Consider the following 15,802-nt stretch of genomic DNA (forward strand, 5'->3'; position numbering starts at 1 on the left):
CACTGACACACACACACACACGCTCACGCACACACTCACACATTCACACACACTCACATACTCACACACACACTCACACACTCTCACACTCTCACACTCACACACGCTCATGCACACGCTCACACACACTCTCACACACACTCTCACACACACTCTCACACACCCTCACACACACATTCACTCACACACACACTCACTCACACTCACTTACTTACACACTCACACACACACACACTCACAAACACGCTCACACACACTCACACATACACACCCTCACTCACACTCACAAACTCACACACAAACACCCTCACTCACACAATCACAAACACACACACATGCTCACACACAATCACACACACGCTCTCACACACACTCACTCACACACTCTCTGACACACACTCACTCACACTTTCACACTCTCTCACACTCACACACACACTCACATATTCAAACACTCACACACCCACACTCTCACTCACACTCTCACACACACTCTCTTACACACACTCACACCCACCCTGACACACACACTCACATACTCACACACACCCACACTCACACACACACTCACATATTCAGACACAGTCACACACTCTCTCACTCACACTCACCAACACACACACTCTGACACACACACTCACACTCCCTCACACTCTTACACTCACACACACTCACAACCACACACACACTCACACATTCACACACTCACACTCACTCACACACACACACTCTCACATTCACACTCTCACTCACTCACACACTCACACACACTAACACACACACACACCCTCACAGACACTCTCTCACACACACATGCTTACACTCACACTCTCACACACACTCACTCACTCTCACACACACTCACACTCACCCACCCACACACACACTCTCACACACACACACGCTCACACACACACTCACACACTCACTCTCACACACACTCTCACACACACTCATACTCACTATCACACACACTCTCACACACATGCTCTCTCTCACACACACATACTCTCTCACACACATACAGTCTCTCTCTCACACTCTCCCTCTCACACACTCACACTTACTTATTCACACACTCATACACCCATACACACACACGCACTCACACAGTCACACACTCAAACACACACTCATTCACACAGTCACACACTCATACTCACACACATTCACACACACTCACACTCATTCACACACAAACACCTCACACACACAGTCACACACATACTCACATCACAACTCTCACACACTCACACTTTACACACACACACTTACACGCACGCACACACTCACACACTCACAATGACACAGACTCACGCACACACTCACACACACAGACACACAGTCACTCTCACACTCACTCACTCACTCTCACACTCACTCACACATACTCACTCACATACACACATACTCACTCTCACACTCACTCACATACTCACAAACACACATACTCACGCACACACTCATTCTCACACACACTCACACACTCTCACTCACACTCACTCTGACACACACTCTCACACGCACACTCACTCACACTCACACACACTCACACACACTCACTCACACTCACTCACACACACAGACACACACACTCACTCTCGCACTCTCACACACACACACACTCACACACACACTCTCACACTCACTAACTCACACACACTCACATAAACACACTCACACACACTCTCTCACACATACTCACCTAAACATACACTCTCACACACACACACTCACACACACTCACTCTCACACACTCACTCTCTCTCATACTCACACTCTCACACACACACATTCACTCACACTCACATACTCTCACACACACTCTCACACGCACACTCGCACGCACACACACTCACACTCTCACACACACTCTCACACACACACTCTCTCACACACACTCACTCTCACACACTCAAACTCACTCTCACACACTCTCACACTCACACACACTCACACTCACTCTCACACTCTCACGCACACAACTCTCACAGACACACTCTCTCACAGACACACACACTCTCTCACACACACACTCTCTCACACACACACTCTCTCACATGCACACTCACACACACTCTCTCACACACACTCACTCTCACTCACACACACACTCTCACACACACACACACTCGCACACACACACACGCGCGTACACACTCTCATGCACACACATTCTCACACACACACACTCTCACGCGCACACACACTCTCACAGACACACACTCTCACACACACACTCACACACTTTACACACACAAATTCACACTCACTCTCACACACACACACACACACTCTCTCACACACACAGTCACAACCACTCACACTCACTCTCACACACTCTCACTCGCACACACTCGCGCACACTCACACACACTCACTCTCTCACACACACACTCACACACACACTCTCACACACACACTCTCTCACACTCTCATACACACACACACTCTCTCACACTCACACACACCTTATACACATACATTCACACTCACTCTCACACACACTCACTCTCACACACACACTCTTTCACACACACACTCACACACACACACACTCACACACACTCTCTCACACACACTCACTCTCACACACACACTCTTTCACACACATACTCACAATCACAGACACACTCACACACACTCTGACTCACACACTCTCACACTCACACACACTCACTCACTCACTTACACTCACTAACACACACACACACACACACACACACACTCGCACACACACTCACATACACACACACTCTCACACTCACACACACATTCACACACACATTCACACTCTCACACACTCACATTTACTCACACACACACACACACACACACTCACACACTCACTCGCACACACACACTCACACACACATTCACTCACACTCACACACTCACTCACACACTCAAACACACTCACACACACACACTCACACACACCCTCACCCACACACTCACACACACTAACACTCACACACACACACTCGCACACACACTCACATACACACACACTCTCACACTCACACACACATTCACACACACTCACACTCACACACACTCACATTTACTCACACTCACACACACATACACACACACTCACACACTCACTCTCACACACACACACTCACACACACAACCTCACTCACACACTCACACACACATTCACTCACACTCACACACTCACTCACACACTCACACACACACACACTCACACACACCCTCACCCACACACACACTCACATACACACACAACCTCACTCTCACACATACACAATCACACACACACACACAAACAGACTCACATACTCACACACACTCACACACACACACTCTCACACACACTCACACACACACACTCTGACACACTCACTCTCACACACACACACACTCACACACACACTCACACACACACTCACATACTCGCACACCCACACTCGCACACACACACTCTCACACACACACTCTCTCACACACTCACTCACACACACTCTGTCACACACACTCTCATATACACACTCACACACACACTCACATATTCACACAGACACTCACTCTCTCTCACACTCACTCACTCACTCACACACACACTCCGACACACACACTCACACTGTTACACTCTCACACTCACACGACCACACACACACACTCACTCTCACACTCACACACTTACTCACACACACACGCAGTCACACACTCACACACACATTCACACACACTGTCACACACACACACTCACACACACTCTCACACACACTCAGACACACTCACTCACACACACACTCATTCTCACTCACACACACTCTCACTCACACACAAACTCTCTCTCACACACTCACTCACTCATACACTCACACACACACACACTCGCGCACACACTCTCACACTCAGACACACACACTCACACTCTCACACACACTCACACACTCACTCCTACACACACACTCACACTCTCTCACACTCACACACACACCTCACACTCACCTCACACACATAAACTCACACTCACTCACACTCACACACACACACTCACACACACTCACTCCCACTCTCACACACTCACTCTCACACACACACTCTCACACACACACTCTCTCACACACACACAGACACACAGTCTCTCACACACACAGTCTCTCTCTCACACACTCTCACACACACACACACTCATTCACACACACGCACACACTCACACACACTCTCATTCACACAGTCACACACTCATACACTCATTCACACACTCTCACACACACACTCATTCACACACTCACACCTCACACACACACACAGAGTCACACACACATACACTCACAACTCTCACACACACTCAGACACACACACACACTCATTCTCATTGACACACTCACTCACACACACAGGCACACACACAGACACACACACACAGTCACACACACACAGTCTCACACACACACACTCACACAGAGTCACTGTATCACAGTGAAGTGAGCTGCTCAGTCACTGAGTGAGTCTGCAGGGTATTGCTGATGGAGTGTCAGAGGGGGTGGATGAGGGGAGCGGGGGCTGGTGGATTGGCTGTAGGGTGGGCGGTAGGAGGGAGGGGAGGGTGAGGGAGGGGAGATCCGGGCCGGCGGAGCTACCTGAACATTCTGCAGGTCCACGTTTTCATAATGGAAATGAGCACAGTCCGCCAATCTCGGGAAGTGACCCTTTACAATGGAGGGCCTGGAGGAAGAGAGAGAGAGAAAGCAGTGAGAGAGGTAGGGGAGGCAGGGGAGGGAGAGTGAGAGAGGGAGGGAGGGGGAGAGGGAGAGGGAGAGAGAGGGAGGGAAAGAGAAAGGGAAGGAAAGAGGGAGAGGGAGGGAGTGGGAAGGAGAGAGAGAGAGGGAGAGAGGTTGGGAGAGAGGGGGAGGGAGGAGAACAGAGGGATAGGGAGGGGGTAGAGGGAGAGGGAGGGAAATAGGTGAGTGGAATGGGACGAGGGGAATAACTTGGCTGACGGAGGGTGATTGGGATAGGGGTGAGGGAATAGGGTCATGAAGGGGATTTTGGGTAATTGGGGGAGGGCATAAAGGGAGGGGTTTGGGGGCATGAGGGAGGGGTTTGGGGGCATGAGGGATGGGTTTGGGGGCAAGAGGGAGGGGTTTGGGGGTAGGATGGATGGGTTTGGGGGCAAGAAGGATGGGTTTGGGGGTTAGAGGGATGGGTTTGGGGGTAAGAGGGAGGGTTTGGGGGCAAGATAGATGGGTTTGGGGGCAGGAAGGATGGGTTTGGGGGTTAGAGGGATGGGTTTGGGGGTAAGAGGGAGGGTTTGGGGGCAAGATAGATGGGTTTGGGGGTAAGAGGGATGGGTTTGGTGGAAGGGGAGTGGTTTGGGGTAAGAGGGATGGGTTTGGGATATGAAGGATGGGTTTGGGGGTAAGGGGAGGGGTTTGGGGGCAAGAGGGAGGGGTTTGGGGGCAAGAGGGATGGGTTTGGGATATGACAGATGGGTTTGGGGGTAAGAGGGATGGGTGTGGGGGAAGGGGTGGTTTGGGGGTAAGAGGGATGGTTATGGGGGCAAGAGGGAAGGGTTTGGGGGCAAGATGGATGGATTTGAGGGCAAGAGAGGTGGGCTTGGGGAAGGGGATTGGTTTGGGGGTAAGAGGGATGGATTTGGGGTAAGAGGGATGGGTTTGAGGGTAAGGGGGAGGGGTTTGGGGCGAAGACGGATGGGTTTAGGGTAATGGGAGGGGTTTGGGGGCAAGAGGGAGGGGTTTGGGGTAAGAGGGATGGGTTTGGGGGCAAGAGGGATGTGTTTGGTGGAAGGGGATGGGTTTGGGATATGAAGGATGGGTTTGGGGGCAAGAGGGAGAGGTTTGGGGTAAGAGGGATGTGTTTGGGAGCAAGAGGGATGGGTTTGGTGGAAGGGGAGGGGTTTGGGGTAAGAGGGATGGGTTTGGGGTAAGGGGAGGGGTTTGGGGGTAAGGGGATGGGTTTGGGGATAAGAGGGATGGGTTTATGGCTAAGAGGGATAGGTTTGGGGTAAGGGGAGAGGTTTGGGGGCAAGAGGAAGAGGTTTGGGGGTAAGAGGGAGGGGTTTGGGGGCAAGAGGAAGAGGTTTGGGGTAAGAGGGATGGGTTTGGGGGTAAGGGGATGGGTTTGGGGTAAGAGGGATGGGTTTGGGGGTAAGGGGATGGGTTTGGGGGTAAGAGGGAAGGGTTTGGGGGCAAGATGGAGGGGTGTGGGGGCAAGATGGATGGGTGTGGGGGTAAGAGGGAGGGGTTTGGGGGCAAGAGGAATGGGTTTGGGGGAAGGGGAGGGGTTTGGGGTAAGAGGGAGGGGTTTGGGGGCAAGAGGGATGAGTTTGGGGGGAGGGGAGGGGTTTGGGGGGAAGGGGATGCGTTTGGGGATAAGAGGGATGGGTTTGGGGTAAGGGGATGGGTTTGGGGGTAAGAGGGATGGGTTTGGGATAAAAGGGATGGGTTTGGGATAAGAGGGATGGGTTTGGGGGTAAGAGGGATGGGTTTGGGGGTAAGAGGGATGGGTTTGGGGTAAGAGGGATGGGTTTGGGGTAAGGGGAGTGGTTTGGGATATGACAGATGGGTTTGGGGGTAAGAGGGAGGGGTTTGGGGCAAAATGGATGGGTGTGGGGGAAGGGGAGGGGTTTGGGGGTAAGAGTGATGGGTTTGGGAGTAATAGGGAGAGATAAGAGGGATGGTTTTGGGGCAAGAGGGATGTGTTTGGGGGAAAGAGGGATGTGTTTGGGGGAAAAGAGGGATGGGCTTGGTGGAAGGTGAGGGGTTTGGGGTAAGAGGGATGTGTTTGGGGTAAGGGGATGGGTTTGGGGTAAGGGGAGGGGTTTGAGGGTAAGGGGATGGGTTTGGGGATAAGAGGGATGGGTTTATGGCTAAGAGGGATGGGTTTGGTGTAAGGGGAGGGGTTTGGGGGCAAGAGGAAGAGGTTTGGGGCTCAGAGGGATGAGTTTGGGGTTTAAGAGGGATGGGTTTGGGGTAAAAGGGATAGGTTTGGGGCTAAGAGGGATGGGTTTGGGGTAAGGGGAGGGGTTTGTGGGTAAGAGGGAGGGGTTTCGGGGTAAAAGGTAGGGGTTTGGGGGTAAGAGGGAGAGGTTTGGGGTCAGAGGGAGGGGTTTGGGGGTAAGAGGGAGAGGTTTGGAGGTCAGAGGGATGGGATTGGGGGTAAGGGGAGAGGAGGGGTGTGGGGGTCAGAGGGAAGGGTGTGGGGGTAAGGGGATGGGTTTAGGGGTAAGGTGGAGGGGTTTGGGGGTCAGAGGGATGGGGATGGGACTGGGGGTCAGGGGGAGGGGTTTGGGGGTCAGGGGGAGGGGTTTGGGGGTCAGGGGGAGGGGTTTGGGGGTCAGGGGGGTAAGGGGGATGGGTTTGGGGGTCGTGGGATGGGTTTGGGGGTCGGGGAGGGATTTGGAGATCAGGGGGGTAAGGGAGAATGTGTTTGGGGGAAAGAGGGATGGGGTTTGTGGTTAAAAGGGAGGGGTTTGGGAGTAAGAGGGAGAGGTTTGGGGGTCAGAGGGATGGGATTGGGGGTAAGGGGGAGGGGTTTGGGGGTCAGAGGGATGGGATTGGGGGCCAGAGGGATGGATTTGGGGGTAAGGGGAGGGATGTGAGTGTAAGGGGATGTGTTTGGGGGTCAGGGGAGGGGTATGTGGGTTGGGGAGGGGTTTGGGGGTCAGGGGGCGGGGTTTGGGGATCAGAGGGGTAAGGAGGATGTGTTTGGGGGTCAGAGGGCGGGGTTTGGGGGTAAGGGGGATGGGTTTGGGGGTTGGGGAGGGGTTTGGGGTTCAGGGGGAGGGGTTTGGGGATCAGGGGGGTAAGGGGGAATGTGTTTGGGGGTCAGAGGGATGGGGTTTGCGGTGGGGTTGGGGGTCAGAGGGATGGGGTTTGGGGTGGGTTTGGGGGTCAGAGGGATGGGGTTTGGGGGTAAGAGGGATGGGTTTGGGGGTCAGAGGGATGGGGTTTGGGGGTAAGGGGGATGGATTTGGGGGTAAGGGGGATGGGGTTTGGGGGTAAGGGGATGGATTTGGGGGTAAGGGGGATGGGGTTTGGGGGTCAGAGCGAGGGGTTTGGGGGTTGGGGAGGGGTTTGGGGATCAGTGGGGTAAGGGGGATGTGTTTGGGGGTCAGAGGGAGGGGTTTGGGGGTAAGGGGGATGGATTTGGGGGTAAGGGGGATGGGGTCAGAGGGGTGGGGTTTGGGAGGCAGAGGGATGGGGTTTGTGGTTAAGGGGGTGGGGTTTGGGGGTCAGAGGGATGGGGTTTGGGGGTCAGAGGGATGGGGTTTGGGGGTCAGAGGGATGGGGTTTGGGGTGGGGTTGGGGGTCAGAGGGATGGGGTTTGGGGTGGGGTTGGGGGTCAGAGGGATGGGGTTTGGGGGTAAGGGGGATGGGTTTGGGGGTCAGGGGGATGGGGTTTGTGGGTAAGGGGGATGGGTTTGGGGGTCAGAGGGATGGGGTTTGTGGGTAAGGGGGATGGGTTTGGGGGTCAGAGGGATGGGGTTTGGGGGTAAGAGGGATGGGTTTGGGGGTCAGAGGGATGGGGTTTGGGGGTAAGGGGGATGGATTTGGGGGTAAGGGGGATGGGGTTTGGGGGTAAGGGGGATGGATTTGGGGGTAAGGGGGATGGGGTTTGGGGGTCAGAGCGAGGGGTTTGGGGGTTGGGGAGGGGTTTGGGGATCAGTGGGGGAAGGGGGATGGGGTTTGGGGGTCAGAGGGATGGGGTTTGGGGGTCAGAGGGATGGGGTTTGGGGTGGGGTTGGAGGTCAGAGGGATGGGGTTTGGGGTGGGGTTGGGGGTCAGAGGGATGGGGTTTGGGGGTAAGGGGGTGGGGTTTGGGGTAAGGGGAGAAGCTGAGTTACCTTTTCACACTCTTTCCCCGAGTCTGGGAGCGCGGCAAATCTCCAGGAGCATCCAGGTTATCCATACTGCGGGCCTGCAGGGGGCAAACAGACCATAATAATCAGGGAGAGGGGGCAAACAGACCATAATAATCAGGGAGAGGGGGCAAACAGACAATAATAATCAGGGAGAGGGGGCAAACAGACCATAATAATCAGGGAGAGGGGGGCAAACAGACCATAATAATCAGGGAGAGGGGGCAAACAGACCATAATAATCAGGGAGAGAGGGCAAACAGACCATAATACCCACTGAGGGGGCAAACAGACCATAATAATGCAGGAGAGGGGGCAAACAGACCATAATACCCACTGAGGGGTCAAACAGACCATAATAAGCAGGGAGAGGGGGCAAACAGACGATAATAATCAGGGAGATGGGGCAAACAGACCATAATACCCACTGAGGGGTCAAACAGACCATAATAATCAGGGAGAGGGGGCAAACAGACGATAATAATCAGGGAGAGGGGGCAAACAGACCATAATACCCACTGAGGGGGCAAACAGATCATAATAAACAGGGAGAGGGGGCAAACAGACCATAATACCCACTGAGGGGGCAAACAGACCATAATAATCAGGGAGAGGGGGCAAACAGACCATAATACCCTCTGAGGGGGCAAACAGACCATAATACCCACTGAGGGGTCAAAGACCATAATAATCAGGGAGAGGGGGCAAACAGACCATAATACCCACTGAGGGGGCAAACAGACCATAATAATCAGGGAGAGGGGGCAAACAGACCATAATACCCACTGAGGGGTCAAAGACCATAATAATCAGGGAGAGGGGGCAAACAGACCATAATACTCAGAGAGAGGGGGCAAACAGACCATAATACCCACTGAGGGGTCAAACAGACCATAATAATCAGGGAGAGGGAGCAAATAGACCATAATAATCAGGGAGAGAGGGCAAACAGACCATAATACCCACTGAGGGGGCAAACAGACCATAATAATCAGGGAGAGGGGGCAAACAGACCATAATACCCACTGAGGGGGCAAACAGATCATAATAAACAGGGAGAGGGGGCAAACAGACCATAATACCCACTGAGGGGGCAAACAGACCATAATAATCAGGGAGAGGGGGCAAACAGACCATAATACCCACTGAGGGGGCAAATAGACCATAATAATCCAGGAGAAGGGGCAAATAGACCATAATACCCACTGAGGGGGCAGCACCTTCCAAACCCACGGCCACTTCCATCCAGAAGGACATGGGAACACCGCCCCCACGCCCCAATGCCCCCACGTCCCACGCCCCAATGCCCCCACGCCCCAATGCCCCTACGCCCACGCCCCCATGCCCCTGTTGTGGCACGGACATCGGCTCCTGAGCGAATGAGGCTGGGAAATGGGAATGGGAATCAAGGAAATGGCAGCGGAGCTCAATAAACCTGACGTCTGTCTTCACAATAAAAAACAAGAATAAATTTCCAAAATACTCGAGTGATTAAAGACTCAACAGCAATCTCGGTTTGTTCCAGATATCTCGTCAGTGGGATCTTTTACGAGGAATTCTGTGTCCTATGATCCTGCCCCATGAGTACCTGATGAAGGACCAGTGCTCCGAAAGCTAGTGCTTCTAAATATACCTGTTGGACGATAACCTGGCGTTGTGTGATTTTCAACTATATACACCCCAGACCGACACCAGATCCTCCACATCACAATAACTATCAGGCGAAGGAACACTGAAGGAGCTGAACACTCTTAAATCCCTTGGCCCTCAATCCCAGAATTTTCAAGTAATGACACAATTGGCATGGTGGCTCAGTGGTTAGCACTGCTGTCTCACAGCGCCAGGGACCCGGGTTCGATCCCACCCTTGGGCGACTGTCTGTGTGGGGTTTGCACGCTCTCCCCGTGTCTGCGTGGGTTTCCTCCGGGTGCTCCGGTTTCCTCCCACAGTCCAAAGATGTGCAGGTTAGGGTGGGTTGGCCATGGGAAATTGTCCCATAGTGCCCAGGGATGTGTAGGTTAGGGTGGATTGGCCGTGGGAAATTGTCCCATAGTGCCCAGGGATGTGCAGGTTAGGGTGGGTTGGCCATGGGAGGTAATCATCCAGGAATTCTAAGATTCTGGGAAAATCCCAGAGGGTTAGAGTAAGAGAGGGCGATGGAATGGTGTGAGAGAGAGGGATGGCCAATACAGTCTTTCTCAAAATGGAAGGAGTTACGAACAAAGCCAACTCAAGGCCAGTTAGCTTAATGTCTGTTATTGGGAAAATGTTGGAGTCTATTTGCTGTACCATCAAAGCATTTAGACAAACACAATCTAATCAAGCAGGGTTCTGAGGGAAAAATTACTCCAGATAAATGCTTTAGAGTAGGCAACAGGAAGGGTGGATAAAGGGGAAACAGCTGATGTAATGTATTTGGATTTTCAATGGGGTTTGATAAGGTCCCACATGTTCGGATTTGGAGGGAGAGGTGTATCAGCACGAGAGAGAGGATTGGTTAACCAGGAGAAAACAGAGAGTTGAGATAAAGTGGGAGGTTTTCAGGCTGCGGTCTGTAACCAGTGGAGGGCCACAGGGATCAATGCGGGGCCCACAGTTACTGACATGAATGAGTTGGAGGAGGAAAGGAAACAGACTGTGGCCAGGTTTGTGGATGTGACATGAAGAGGTGGGAAGGTGAAGGCTGAGGAAGACTCACCGAGTCTCCAGAGGGATATAGACAGGAGAAGGGAGTGGGTAAACACGCGGCAGGTGGAGTATAATGTGGGGAAACGTTAGGGGAACACTTTGGCAGGAGGAACAGAGGAGCTGAATATTATTTCCATGGAGAAAGATTGCAGAAAGCCACAGTACAGAGGGACTGGGGAGTCCCCGTCCATCAATCACAAAGAGCTAGTGTCTGAGTTCAGCGGGGGAGAGGGAAGGCCGGGGGAACATTGGCCTTTATTTTAAAGGGATCAGGTATAAAGCTCAGGGGGGAACTTGCTAAACTGATACAAAGCACGAGTCAGGCCACAGCTGGAAGACTGTGAACAGGTTCGGGGCCCCGTATCCAAGCAGAGATAGAGCAGGCTCACTCGGCTGGTCCCGGGGACGGAGGGACTGCCTCATGAGGGAGAGGTTGAGTTGGTCGGGGCCTGGAACCCGTTGGAGTTGAGATGAATGAGAGGCGACCTTATTGAAATGTACGGGATTCTCAGGGGGGGGGGGGGGGATGGATGGGGGGGAGATGTGGAGAGGTGGTCCCCCACACTTTGTGAGGGAGGGTCTAGGACCCAGAGGGGGACCATCTCGGAGTAAAGGGGTCACCCCATTGAAGACAGAGACCGGGAGGAGTTTCTTCCCTCTCCGAGGGGAGGGAGTCTGCGGGCTGTTGAAGCTGGAGCATTAAGCATAGTCATGGTTGAGAGAGACAGAGATATTGAATCAGGAAGGGGGGGAAGTCGAGGGTAATTCGGGGAAAAGGCAGGATGGTAGAGGTGACGAAAGTCAGATCAGCGACAATCTCATTGAATGGTGGAGAAAAGACGATGGGCCAAATGGCGGATTTCTGCTCATGTGTTTTGCAAAGCATTTCAATTTCTGTTATTCTGTATATAAACCACCCCCCGAAACCCTCGATTAGATTCCAGTCTGTAACTCCCTCCCAGGGTATCTGTTATTCTGTATATAAACCATCCCGAACCCCTCGATTAGATTCCAGCCTGTAACTCCCTCCCGGGTATCTGTTATTCTGTATATAACCCACCCCGAACCCCTCGATTAGATTCCAGTCAGTAACTCCCTCCCGGGGTATCTGTTATTCTGTATATAAACTCCCCCGAACCCCTCGATTAGATTCCAGACTGTAACTCCCTCCTGTGTATCTGTTATTCTGTATATAAACCACCCCGAAACCCTCGATTAGATTCCAGTCTGTAACTCCCTCCCGGGTATCTGTTATTCTGTATATAAACCACCCCGAAACCCTCGATTAGATTCCAGTCTGTAACTCCCTCCCGGGGTATCTGTTATACTGTATATAAACCACCCCAAAACCCTCGATTAGATCCCAGTCTGTAACTCCCACCCAGGGTATCTGTTATACTGTATATAAGCCCCCCCCGAAACCCTCGATTAGATCCCAGTCTGTAACTCCCTCCCGGGGTATCTGTTATACTGTATATAAACCCCCCCCCCCGAAACCCTCGATTAAATCCCAGTCTGTAACTCCCTCCCGGGGTATCTGTTATACTGTGTATAAACCCCACCCAAAACCCTCGATTATATCCCAGTCTGTAACTCCCTCCCGGGGTATCTGTTATACTGTATATAAACCGCCGCCGAAACCCTCGATTAGATCCCAGTCTGTAACTCCCTCCCGGGGTATCTGCTATTCTGTATATAAACCATCCCGAAACCCTCGATTAGATCCCAGTCAGTAACTCCCTCCCGGGTATCTGTTATTCTGTATATAAACCACCCCGAACCCCTCGATTAGATTCCAGTCTGTAACTCCCTCCCGGGTATCTGTTATTCTGTATATAAACCACCCCGAACCCTTCGATTAGATTCCAGTCTGTAACTCCCTCCCGGGTATCTGTTATTCTGTATATAAACCACCCCGACCCCCTCGATTAGATTCCAGTCTGTAACTCCATCCCGGATATCTGTTATTCTGTATATAAACCACCCCGACCCCCTCGATTAGATTCCAGTCTGTAACTCCCTCCCGCATATCTGTTATTCTGTATATAAACCACCCCAAACCCCTCGATTAGATTCCAGTCTGTAACTTCCTCCCGGGGTATCTGTTATTCTGTATATAAACCACCCCGAAACCCACGATTAGATTCCAGTCTGTAACTCCCTCCCGGGTATCTGTTATACTGTATATAAACCACCCCAAAACCCTCGATTAGATCCCAGTCTGTAACTCCCTCCCGGGTATCTGTTATTCTGTATATAAACCACCCCGAAACCCTCGATTAGATTCCAGTCTGTAACTCCCTCCCGGGGTATCTGTTATACTGTATATAAACCACCCCGACCCCCTCGATTAGATTCCAGTCTGTAACTCCCTCCCGCATATCTGTTATTCTGTATATAAACCACCCCAAACCCCTCGATTAGATTCCAGTCTGTAACTTCCTCCCGGGGTATCTGTTATTCTGTATATAAACTCCCCCGAACCCGTCGATTAGATTCCAGTCTGTATCTCCATCCCGGATATCTGTTATTCTGTGTATAAACCACCCGAGCCCCTCGATTAGATTCCAGTCTGTAACTCCCTCCCGGGGTATCTGTTATTCTGTATGTAAACCACCCCGAACCCCTCGATCAGATTCTATCTGTGACTCCCTCCCAGGGTATCTGTTATTCTGTATATAAACCACGCCGAAACCCTCGATTAGATTCCAGTCAGTAACTCCCTCCCGGGTATCTGTTATTCTGTATATAAACCACCCCCAACCCCTCGATTAGATTCCAGTCTGTAACTCACTCGCAGGTATCTGTTATACTGCAAATAAACCACCCTGAACCCCTCGAATAGAGTCAAGTGTGTAACTCTCTCCCGGGTATCTGTTATTCTGTATATAAACCACCCCGAACCCCTCGATTAGATTCTATCTGTGACTCCCTCCCGGGTATCTGTTATTCTGTATATAAACCACACTGAACCCCTCGATTAGATTCCAGTCAGTAACTCCCTCCCGGGTATCTGTTCGTCTGTATATAAACCATCCCCCAACCGCTCGATTAGATTCCAGTCTGTAACTCACTCGCAGGTATCTGTTATACTGTATATAAACCACCCCGAACCCCTCGATTTGATTCCAGTCTGTAACTCCCTCCCGGGGTATCTGTTATTCTGTATATAAACCACCCTGAACCCCTCGATTCGATTCCAGTCTGTAACTCCCTCCCGGGGTATCTGTTATTCTGTATATAAACCACCCTGAATCCCTCAATTAGATTCCAGTCTGTAACTCCCTCCCGGGTATCTGTTAATCTGTATATAACCCACCCCGAACCCCTCGATTACATTCCAGTCTGTAACTCCCTCCCAGGGTTTCTGTTATTCTGTATATAAACCACCCCAAAGCTCTTGATTAGTTTCCAGTCTGGAACTCCCTCCCGGGGTGTCTGTTATTCTGTATATAACCCACCCCGAACTCCTCGATTAGATTCCAGTCTGTAACTCCCTCCCGGGGTATCTGTTATTCTGTATATAAACCACCCCCAACCCATCGATTAGATTCCAGTCTGTAACTCACTCGCAGGTATCTGTTATACTGCAAATAAACCACCCTGAACCCCTCGAATAGAGTCAAGTGTGTAACTCTCTCCCGGGTATCTGTTATTCTGTATATAAACCACCCCGAACCCCTCGATTAGATTCTATCTGTGACTCCCTCCCGGGAATCTGTTATTCTGTATATAAACCACACTGAACCCCTCGATTAGATTCCAGTCAGTAACTCCCTCCTGGGTATCTGTTCGTCTGTATATAAACCATCCCCCAACCGCTCGATTAGATTCCAGTCTGTAACTCACTCGCAGGTATCTGTTATACTGTATATAAACCACCCCGAACCCCTCGATTTGATTCCAGTCTGTAACTCCCTCCCGGGTATCTCTTATTCTGTATATAAACCACCCTGAATCCCTCAATTAGATTCCAGTCTGTAACTCCCTCCCGGGTATCTGTTAATTTGTATATAACCCACCCCGAACCCCTCGATTACATTCCAGTCTGTAACTCCCTCCCAGGGATTCTGTTATTCTGTATATAAACCAACCCAAAGCTCTTGATTAGTTTCCAGTCTGGAACTCCCTCCCGGGGTGTCTGTTATTCTGTAAATAACCCACCCCGAACTCCTCGATTAGATTCCAGTCTGTAACTCCCTCCCGGGGTATCTGTTATTCTGTATATAAACCACCCCCAACCCATCGATTAGATTC

General features: G+C 51.7%; 1 protein-coding gene across 1 annotated transcript in view; it reads right to left on the reverse strand.

Annotated features, from left to right (window-relative positions):
- The window catches only part of LOC148139428 (rho GTPase-activating protein 32-like), a 110,647-nt gene that overhangs the window by 25,065 nt on the left and 69,780 nt on the right, over positions 1-15,802 (reverse strand). The window contains exons 3-4 of the mRNA XM_087980950.1: positions 8,843-8,916; positions 4,617-4,701 (exon numbers count right to left, since the gene is read on the reverse strand). Coding sequence (XP_087837076.1) covers positions 4,617-4,701; positions 8,843-8,916 — 159 coding nt within the window. The remainder of the gene's footprint in view (positions 1-4,616; positions 4,702-8,842; positions 8,917-15,802) is intronic.

The sequence above is a fragment of the Chiloscyllium plagiosum genome, unplaced genomic scaffold, assembly GCF_037043375.1.
Source record: "Chiloscyllium plagiosum isolate Xiang-an unplaced genomic scaffold, Cpla_swu_hap1 HiC_scaffold_38, whole genome shotgun sequence".
Taxonomy (NCBI): domain Eukaryota; kingdom Metazoa; phylum Chordata; class Chondrichthyes; order Orectolobiformes; family Hemiscylliidae; genus Chiloscyllium; species Chiloscyllium plagiosum.